This window comes from Heteronotia binoei, chromosome 2 (genome assembly GCF_032191835.1).
Source record: "Heteronotia binoei isolate CCM8104 ecotype False Entrance Well chromosome 2, APGP_CSIRO_Hbin_v1, whole genome shotgun sequence".
NCBI classification, from domain to species: Eukaryota; Metazoa; Chordata; class Lepidosauria; order Squamata; family Gekkonidae; genus Heteronotia; species Heteronotia binoei.
Window position 1 is genome coordinate 190326258 of NC_083224.1, and position 11087 is coordinate 190337344.

An 11087-nucleotide genomic window follows, 5' to 3' on the forward strand; every position below is an offset into this window, starting at 1 on the left:
CTGCTTCGGCATTCCCCTGTGATGAGGAGGACATCTATTTTTGGTGTTAGTTCTAGAAGGTGTTGTAGACCCTGTGTGGCTTCAAATGGCTTTGCGGGATCCCTGGTCCTCTGGTGACTCGTTGGATGAGTTTGCAGAGATCTGGAATAGCCAGCTCTCTGCAGCCATTCACGAGATCGCTCCTCGATGTCCTCTTCATCCCCGCTCACAATCTGCACCATGTACACCCTGGAGCTGCAATTGATGAACAGCAATTAAGATGACTAGAGAGGCAATGGTGACATGCTCTGGATGAAGCTATGATAACATCTTATAGGTCATTTATGCGGACCTATGAGATGGCAGCCCAGCCCACAAAAAAGGGTTATTTTGCATCCCGGATTGTGTCTGCGACCTCGTGCCCAGCCCAATTATTTAGTATAATTCAGTCATTAACAACTTTACCACAAGGGAAACCAAATGTTAGAGAACTGGAAATTGGCTGTTAGGCTTTTGCGAGTTTTTTTTGCAGATAAGGTCTCGTCGCTCCACCACGACCTCCCCGCCACAATTGATACAGTGAAAGCACTTGAGGCACCAAGCACATCTTCTGGTCAATTTCTGGATTCCTTCACTCCATTCAGCCTGGAGGAGGTTGACAGGATCCTTTTTGCTGTATGCCCTACTACCCTATGGGTAGGACCCTTGCCCGACCTGACTTACAAAAGCTAGCCAGATGACGCTACGTGAGCCACTACAGGCTCTTATCAACAGATCCCTCTTAGAAGGGATCTTTCCCACACCTTAAAGAGGCTGTGGTCCATCCCCTCTTGAAAAAACCATCTGCAGATCCGGCTATATTGGTGGATTATCAGCTGGTGTCAAACCTTCCCTTTTTGAGTAAGGTCATAGAGCAGGCGGTGGCGATCCAGCTACAGGGATTCCTGGATGACGCTTCCGCGCTGGATCCATTCTGGTCTGGCATTTGGCCAGGTCACAGGCCAGAGACAGTTTTGGTCGCCCTGATGGATGACCTCATGCGACATCCGGACTGGGACGGCTCAGCGGTACTGCTACTATTTGATCTGTCAGCCACATTTGACACAGTTGACCATCAGTTAGTGTCTAGCCGCCTTGCCGATGTGGGGATTCAGGGGTCTGCCTTGCAATGGCTGACCTCCTTTCTCCAAGGTTTGGGACAAAGGGTGGTGATAAGGGAAGAACCATCCCAAAGGCACCCACTTATATGTGATGTGCCACCGGGTGCAGTTCTGTCCTCAATGTTATTTAACAACTACATGCGCCCCCTTGCCCAGATTGTCAGGAGGTATGGGCTGGGTTGTCACCAGTATGCGGATGACACATAGCTCTATCTATTGATGGGTGGCCATTCCGACTGTATCCTGGAAAATCTAGACCTGGCTCTTCAAGCCAGGCTCAGGCTGAGTCAGTTGAAGCTGAATCCGATGAAGACGGAGGTCGTCTAACTGAGTCGGGTGGCCTTGGAAAGGTGATCCCCTTGCTGGCTCTTGATGGGGTGCCACTATTACTGGTCCCTAAGGTCAAGAGCTTGGGAGTGCTCCTGGAGTCCTCTCTGACAATGGAGGTCCAGGTAGCAGCCACTACCAAATCCGCCTTCTTTCATCTTCGGTGGGTATGGCAGCTGACCCCTTTTCTGGAGCATGACGACTTAGCTATGGTAATCCATGCTATGGCCACCTCAAGAATAGATCACTGCAATGCTCCCTACATGGGGCTACCCTTGACCCTAAACCGGAGACTACAGCTAGTGCAGAACACTGCAGCGCGACTACTGATGGGGCTCCCTAGATGGGAGCACATTCAGCCAGTGCTGAAAGAGCTTCACTGGCTGCCTATTGTGTTCCAAGTCCGTTTCAAGGTGTTGGTTATGACCTTTAAAGCCCTTTATGGTTGGGGGCCTGCCTATCTACAGGACCGCCTTTCTCTGCATGTTCCCCAGAGAGCACTGCGTTCAGGGACACAAAACCTATTGTCCATCCCTGGACCAAAGGAAGCCAGGCTTTGCTCCACTCAGGCTAGAGCTTTTTCGGTGGCGACACCAGAAATGTGGAATGCCCTCCTGGAGGCCATAAGGGCCCTGTGGGATCTTTCACAATTCCACAGGGCCTATAAAACTGAACTGTTTCAACAGGCCTTCAACATCTGAATCTAGGATAGAACCACCACCACTCATCGCTGAGGGGAGCTACGAATATCATGGGATCATCAACAGAAAAAAAAGATCCCACCATATTAAAATGTATAGCATCACAAAATATTTTAAATGTATTTTATTGGTTCGAAATTGTTTTATATAATCGATTGTTTTATATATAGAATGCTGCTGCATAGATGTTGACATTGTCACCTATACAGGCACGGATCTGTCCTGTGCTGCGTGAACTGCACTGGCTACCCATTGAGTACCGGATCCGGTTCAAGGTGTTGGTACTTACATTTAAAGCCTTATACAGCCAGGGGCCAGCATACTTACAGGACTGCCTCTCCCTGTACAAGCCCCATAGGTCTTTACGATCAGCAGCCCAACAACTTCTGGTGATATCCGGCCCCAGGCATCCATCTGGCCTCAACGAGGTGGGAAACCTCCCAGCCTCCTCCAGCCCACTCCCACTGCGGAACGCCCTTGGTCCGTGGTCTCTATGGACTTTATAGTAGAACTACCAGCCTCTCAGGTCAAGACTGTAATATTGGTGGTGGTAGATACTTTCTCAAAGCAGCCCATTTCATTCCCTGTAAGAAATTGCCTACAGCAAAGAAGCTTGCCTATTTGTTTTTCCAGCATGTTGTTAAGGTCCACTCATTCCCCGATAAGGTCATTAGTGACCACGGCTCACAATTCGTTGCCAACTTCTGGCAGGAGTTTTGTAAAGTGACAGGCATGGAACAGGGGTTGAGCTTGGCCTACCACCCGCAGACGGACGGGCAGACAGAACGCGTAAATGCACTTCTAGAACAGTATTTACGGTGCTATGTGAACTTCCAGCAGACTAACTGGGTGAGCTGTTACCATTCACAGAATATGGGTACAATAATAGTCTCCATAGCTCAACCAAAGCAACTCCGTTCAAAATTGTAAATGGCTATGAGGGAAAACCATTCCCACTGCTGCCCAGTAGCAGTGGGAACAAGCCCCCCACCTCCTGTCAACAATGGTGGGAAACGCTAGGGAAAGAGTGGTCCATAATTCGAGAAAACCTGGAAATGGCCAAACGAGATTACAAAGCGCATTACGACAAAAAACATGCCCCGGAATGGGATTTTAAAGTAGGAGAAACTGTATTCCTGTCTACAAAGAACTTGCCTTTGCCACAGACTTCCAGGAAGCTCGTGTACAAATACTTGGGGCCATTCAAAATAAAGAGGGTGATAAATAAAGTGACAGTGGAGTTGGAATTGCCAAAACTGTTTAGTAAAATCCATCCTGTTTTCCATTGCAGCCTTCTTCGGCGAGATCCGGGGGCTACGAGTTGGCACTCTCGCCCGCCAGAGACCAAACCTATTCAAGTGAAGGGTCAGAGTCAGCATGAGGTGCAGGAGATATTGGATGCGAGAGAAAAAAGGGGGATACTGTACTTATTAGTACGCTGGAAGTACTTTCCCCCCAGTTGTGATGAATGGGTAAAAGCATCCGACCTCCGGGCCCCCCCTCCTCCTTAAAAGATTTTACCTGCTGCACATAGACAAACCCTGAGCAAGAGCTTAGGGGGGGCAGTATGTCAAGCATTGTGAATTTTCTGTTTGTTATAATTGTCAGATCATAGAATTGTTACTAACCATAAATTATATTCAGGCACATCAAAGTAGCAAACCCCCTCCATTGCTTCTTTTGCTTTTACTAACAAATGCGGGAATGTCCTCTTTGAAGATAAGACCTCCTGGGACTCATTCCCAGGCCCAGTGAGGCCTGGACCCAGGATGCGCCAAATGCAATAGAGATAAGGAAGTTAGAGTGTGAATTTCACACGTGAATGTAGAATTGTTTATAGAACCTTTGATGTGCCATTTTAAAGCATGTATTCTGTTGTTACTAAGTATCAGTTCCAATACCTAGCTCGGCTGAGCCACATGGATTATCAATAAACCACACTTTGTTTCAAAACCCAAGGACTGGTTATTTTGAAATCTCATGCTTGACAGGCCCTGGGAACAGAGTCTAAATAGGTAGGTACCTAAGTAGGCTACTAAGGCTACTCAGAAACCTGAGGCTAGCTATCCCTCGCTCCTCAGACTTGTTCTCTCCTCCTAATCCCGAGAGTTAGTCCAGTGTTTCAGTGTCAGGGTACTACCTGGGAGGCCTGAATTCAAATCATTCTCAGCCATTAAGCTGGCTGGGCAACCATGGGTGAAGCTTGCCTTCATGTATTACCTTCTTCTCAGGGTTGTGGTGAGAATAAACTGGAAAATGATATGAAAAAAATCTGTACATGGATTGGTGGTGTGTTCACAAGGTTCCTCTATCATCTATGTGTGTGGGAGGGGGGGGGTAAGGAAATGGAATCAGTTATTTCCCCCCACCATTGAAATCATCTGCTTATCCCTGGCTGCTTTTTAACATTAAAGTAAACATCAAAGGATCCAGTTCTCTCTGTTTATGGTTTTTGTTTTAAAAATTTATGTTTAGTGTGTTGACAGCCACCTCCTTGTCCATATTCATTTTGTCATTCTAAAGAGTCATGTAGGGTGATCATGGAACATAAATATGTCCATTTAGTACCAGAAAAGCCAACATTTATGCCTGTCCCAAGAAGGAGGCCCCATTGACTTCCTCCTCCAATGTGCCCTTGACTCCCAAACACCCAAACTATTACTTTCCGACTTCCCCTTACATTGAAGAATCACGTACCTGCTTATGCATTTCAATATTCAAGCCATACGACATTTCATAATACTGAAATGGAAGAACAGAAGCCAGGAGTGAGAAGGGAAGAAAAGGAAGCTGGAGGGACACTGAGGCACAGGGAGAAGAAAGCTCCCAAGCGAACCATACTGTTTTCTCGCAACACTGCATTGAAACATGACCATGGCCTTGCTGGATTGATCTAGGCTGATGTATTTCATTTCCAGCTGTGGCCAACCAGTTGTGTGTGAAGCCCAGAGGCAGGGCATGTCCCCCAAATCTGATATTCAGAGGAGGACTGCTTCCATTTGTGGAGGTTTTACTTAGCTGTCAGGGTTAAGGGTCATCAGTTGACCCAGTCACCTGGTATTGACTTTAGAAAATAATCGAAGTTAATGGCCAGTTCTACAGGTTGGTGCTTAACATGTCCCACACAGATGCAGCTGCCTAATACTGAATCAGACCTTTTGGGTCCATCAAGGTCAGTCTTGTCCACTCAGACTGGCAGAGGCTTTCCAGGGTCTCAGGCGAAGAAGATCCTTCCCATCACCTACAGCCCAGTCCTTTTATCTGGAGATGCTGCCGGAGAGCTTCTGCATCCCATTGAGCCAAAGACCCCCCCCCCACTCTACCACAGAATTTAGAAACATGCTAAGAACTGTTCCATACAATAATCAAAATAGCATATGACTTATATTGAAGGTTCCGTATCATCTGTCAATACTCATAATACAGGTATTGTTAAAATATTGGGGAAAGGTTTTTGCTTATGTTTTGTATTATTTAAGTTGTCTTCATGCTTATTCATGACTAAGTGGCGTGTTCTTTTACCCAATACTTCTTTACAAATTGTTGCTTTTCTTTTTGTTATGGGAGGTTATTATATTTGTACTGAATTACTAAAATGAGCAAAAATTGTATATTCAAAAAGGGGGGGGGAGATAGCAATTTTTAAAAATCATCATGAGATTTTTTTTAAAAGCAAGAAACCAATAACATTGTTTCTTTAATTCTGGAATTACACAAATCAGGGGGTTGGGTCATGCTGGAATTGAGGAGAGACAGACCAAAAATAAAAGGAAACTCCTTTCCCCCCATTGGCAGGTTAGGCTTGTATGCACATGGCACACTGGGGGAGGGAAACCAGGCATTTTGTCCCCCCCCCCCCATATGGGTCTGGTCTTGAACCCATACCAATCTAGAGCAAATAATGGGAACCCTGCCCCCTTGTTTATTCTGAAATTAATCACCATTTTATTTCCCACATTTAGATCAAAGTATTTATGCTGTTGTATTGTGTGTGTGTCACTTGCAAGACATGCATAATTGAGCATGTTTGCATAACCGCACTTATTTTAATTTTTAACCCTCTTTTTTTTTCTCTCTGTCTTCCTGGTGTCACAGAATGACATAAGCCATATTTGAACAGCAATCTGAGCTTTTGAGATTTCAGCAGATTGCACATGATGCAGTTTCAAGCCTATCTTTCCCAACTAGGAAGGGCCTTATGGTTGAGGGCATACATCTAATAAATACATAAGGAGGGCTAGAAACTTGTATTTCTTTCTTTTTTTTAAAAAAAGAGAGATTCTTAGGAAGCAGAGCTTCTCACCTGAGTGTTGCTTATCAAGAAATACCAATGTGATCGATGAAAAGGGTGTGGTCCAGGACAAGAGAGGGACAGCAGGGGCACAAGGGCACTACCAGGAGATGGGACTCTTTTGAACCCAGATCTGAGCCCTTAATGATCTGCTTTCTGCTGTGCCTGCAGTGGGTTCGGATCAAGCCCTGCCAATGAAAGGGCTCCATCTAGTGCTCCTCTGGTAGGAGAAACAGAGACTCACACATACCATCACATAATGCCGCTGCATCTCTGTCTTCTCACTGGCCAGCTTTTCACATTCCAACTTCAGGCTGCAAAGAGAGAAAGAGGGGGAGAGAGAGAGTCTCCAGTCCCTTCCCAGCTCTGTCCCAAATCCTGACCACCCCCACCCCCAGAAGGGATTGTATCAGTCTTGTCGTCTCTCACAGCTTTATTTTTTCAGACGGAAAAGAGAAAGAGAAGGAAGCAGCTGCTATTCAGAGGTATACTGCCTCTGAGCAGGGAGGTTCCATTTAAGCTGTCACGTCTGGCATTACAGGACAACACAAGCTGCCTTACTGAGGCCCTGCTCTGTCTCCCAAAATCTCAGCAACCAGTTCTCAATACCAAGCCTATCTTCATGGTCACAACAACTAGAAACTTGATTTTAAAAAGCAGAATCTCTAAGCTGCACCTAGCATCAGATGGGGGAACCCCCGGGCATCTTCATGCCATGCCACGCCAACCCATACCTGTGATATTGAGCCTGCAGGAAATGGAATTCTTCTTTAATGCGGTCACAGATTTCTAAAACTGAGAATTTGAAGGGCTGCCCAGATGGAAGCGAAGTCTAGAGAAAGGGGGGGGGGGGGATACTGTGGAGTAAACTTGCACCGGGGAAGCATCAACAAATAAAGCTGATGTAGCACAGGCAGCGAAGAGAATGAAGTGTGATCCAGATGCCCCCCCCCTCTTCCATTCTGAACTCCCCAGGCAATTTTCAGCAGCCCACCCTCACATGGCCTTCCAAAACATCATACTAGACTGCTTTGCAAGACTGTTTGTTGGGATAAGCTAATGCGTTGAACTATTAAAAGGTGTATTCTAAAGTCTACGGTATTATGAATACTGTTCTAGAAATCCTCCCCCCCCCAACCCCCAGCATAGATAAAAGCATCTCCTGTGTATTCTGGATTCACTAATCTGGTGTCTCCTTTCCCCCATCAGGGCAGAGAGGTTGAAACACAAGGCTTTCAGACACAGACACAAGAACATTTCAAGTGGTTGGGAGGGAGGCATCGGATGAGTTCACAATTGCACATGGACACAGCCTGAGACCCAATTCATATTTGCCGCTTAGAACAGTTTTAAGCTGGCTGATGCCAGGGAGGAAAAAGTTAAAAAAAATCCAGACAGTTTGTAATGGGGTTGCTGAATTGATCGATGCCCATGCAAGGTTGACCTCTGGCCTTAATGCACCTGCGAGGTTGGTCTTTCACTCGGAGTCTCAGAGTGGTTTACAATCTCCTTCCCTTCCTCTCCTCACAACAGATACTCTGAGAGAGGGCTGCTGGAGCTGAGAGAGTTCTGAGAGAACTGTGACTGATTCAAGGTCACCCAACCGGTTGCATGTGAAGGAGTGGGGAATCAAACCTGGCTCTCCAGATTAGAGTCCACTGCTCTTACCCACTACACCAAACTGGCTCAGTCCTGGACAGTGCTTCATGCCTTTGCAGACAACTCCAGGGGACTGGCTGTGTGAGCGGGTCAAGGTTTGACACAGTCTAGGGAGTTTCTGGTTCCATTCCTCAGTCTCCATTGAAGCTCCCTGGAGGAACTTAGGCCTAACTGACTACACAGGCAGGGGGCGAGGGTAAAACCATGCCTGCCTGTCTGAACTCCTTGGCAGTAGAGCAGGATAAAAATAGGATAAAGAATGTCAGGAATTATTTGTTCAACTTTGGACCCCATTTATTAGATACTGGGACACACCTAGGCTAAGAGAACTGTTCAAAGAAGTGATATTAAGATATACCTAATTGTTTGACTGCAGTCGATAGAAGAAGCTAAATGCATGCACTTTGCAGCTAGAAAAGATCTGGACTTTATGTTAAATTGTATGGAATGTTTTAACTGAGAATTGGTTATTTTGTATGTATACGTGTCTGTATTTTATATATTTAAGGATTCTGTCTTGGTAACTAATGTGATTAATGATATTTTTGTATTGTAATTTCTGTAAAGTTTAAGATGGTAGTCTGTTAATCTGTATCCGCAGAAAAGAGCAAGAGTCCAGGAGCCCCTTCAAGGGATGGAGTCCTCCCTGCCACAAATGTTACTCTTTAAGATGCTCCTGGACTCTTGCTCTTTTCTACCGTAAACCTTGTAAAGCTTCTAATGGCATAAATATATATATATATATATATATATATATATATATATATATATATATATAAAAGAACATCAGAGGGAAAAAAAATATGACCTTGAGTAGGTGCAAAGTGCTTCCCACCTTATTGCAAAGTCACAATGTTTACTAGGGTTAGGCAGTGAGCCTCAGAACTCCAGAGGGCTCTGAGACTCACTGCATCAGAATTACCACTACAGATGAATCTGGATTGAAATTACTGGGGTGGGTGAAGATGCAATTGTTGAAAGGTTAATAAGGCATAACTAATCTGCGTTAAGCTGTTTTGATGATCATATCCCCCCCCCCCCAACTATTACTTTTCTTCCAAAAGTTGCATCTGCAGCTAATGCCAGTTCTGCATGCCCACCTCACTAATGGTATCCATTATCATCAGTTATAACAGCACCCACATACATGGCACTGTATAGCATTTCATAGGCATCCCCACCCCTGGAAAACAAGCCACTACCAGCTTGTGGAGGGGGCGGGGTTACGAGTTATATTTAAAACCTCCTGGTTTGTCTAAGGAGCTGCTGGGGGAGGGAATCCACTTTGATCAGATTTAATTCACCTCAGTTTCATGTATAGCCATTCCCAAATTGCCCAGCGCTTAAAATGATTAAATAATCAAGGGCCCCTCTGACCCCACCCCCATGGTAATTGCAGAGGAGGCTGTCTGTTGCCACTCTGCTGCCTATCTTGAACCAACCAGATAAGAGATCCCTGTTGCATCTCTACATCATTCAGGGCTCAAGGGCACCCGTGCGGGAGGCAGAACAGGGACTCGTGCAGAGCCTTTTCTCTGCTGCCTGATTCTTTCCCTAAAAATAAAGCTGTTGGGGCGGAACAATGAATAACGTCTACAATTATAATGCTGGGTTGGAAGTGTTTTCAGAGCAAAGGGGTCTGCATTAAAGCCACAGCCCCTATCCTCCGTCTTCCAAATGCACAGCTTATTTAAATGGCACAAACCAATCTATATGAAACCAACCTACACTTAATTCCACCCCGCTGAATTCCCGCTCAGTGGAGTCCGCAGCCCCAATGGCTTGTGCACAGTTGGGTCTCCTGCCTGAACTGAAACCCCTTCCATATTTCAGGGGCCATCAGACAATGGGACGGGGGGGGGGGGGGAGGCACCCTTGCTATGAGGAGGCTGGGCGTTCATCAGCAACTTCTTTCCCATTAGAGAATCTGAAGTACGCTGGGGGCAGGATAGGCAGGTGAGGGGCCATCACTCCCCCACCATTAAACGAAAGCAAAGGATATTTTGATCTATAATATTTTATCATCCTGGCACCATTTAATCTCCCTCCTCCCATATCAGCATTATTTATCAAACTATCATTTTTCTTTCATTACCTCCCCCAGCACACACTGTATAATTGCTCTATTTTGAGTCAAAGCAAAGCAAATCAATTGTTGGTTTCTCTCCCCCCCACCCCATACTTACAGCATGCCGTCCTTGCGAATACATCCTGGGGGATCTACCCCCCCACTTTCCTTTTGTCAGCTAATCCGTCAAAAATTATTTTAAAATGGGAAACTCAAGGGTCTCGAATAAAGTAGGATATTTTTTTTAACAGAAAGAAAAATTCTGGGGTTTTTTTGGTGGGGGGAGATTACAAAATATTCACTAACAGGCAAAAAGGTGGCGGGGGACAAATCCTTCCCAGGCTGTCTGGGGGGTTGTCTCCCCCCATTGAGCACACAGCAGGAAGAGGGGGGGAAATAGATATATACGATCTCTTTAAAGGAAAGGGGAGAGCAAGAACAGAAGGTCAGCCGAAAATCTTGGACGGGTTTCAACAGCAGTCCCTGGATGGAATGAGAACTGCCTACTGGCAAACGGAGGGTAAATCTATCAAAACTGGAGTCCTTAAGGTGGATCCCGTTCAAACCATCACCACGCCAGCATTAGGGGGATAAAACAAATGCGCTTGTTATTACTCGCAAGCATTAATCCTTCCTCAGCAGGCACTTTCGCGTATTCCAGCGGTGCCCAGCGGTAGCTCTCCAGATGTTTTTTGCCTACAACTCCCCTCAGCCCCAGCCATTGGCCATGCTGGCTGGGGCTGATGGGAGTTGTAGGCAATAAACATCTGGAGAGCTACCTTTGGCCACCCCTGGCCGTATTCAAAGAGTTCACCTACATTATCAAAGATTTCAGGTTTTCACGGCTGCTAACATCATTAGGGTTTGTAGAATCTTTCGGGCTCAAGTGCCCTGTTCTACTG

General features: G+C 45.9%; 1 protein-coding gene across 3 annotated transcripts in view; it reads right to left on the reverse strand.

Moving 5' to 3' along the window:
* Positions 1 to 10619, reverse strand: part of LOC132567105 (transducin-like enhancer protein 2) — a 75294-nt gene extending 64675 nt beyond the window's left edge. For all 3 annotated transcript variants that reach the window (XM_060232727.1, XM_060232726.1, XM_060232728.1), the window contains exons 1-4: positions 10304 to 10619; positions 7193 to 7290; positions 6709 to 6772; positions 4865 to 4909 (exon numbers count right to left, since the gene is read on the reverse strand). In XM_060232727.1, the coding sequence (XP_060088710.1) occupies positions 4865 to 4909; positions 6709 to 6772; positions 7193 to 7290; positions 10304 to 10327 (231 nt within the window). In that variant the 5' untranslated portion in view covers positions 10328 to 10619. The remainder of the gene's footprint in view (positions 1 to 4864; positions 4910 to 6708; positions 6773 to 7192; positions 7291 to 10303) is intronic.
* Between the last annotated feature and the right edge of the window lie 468 nt (positions 10620 to 11087).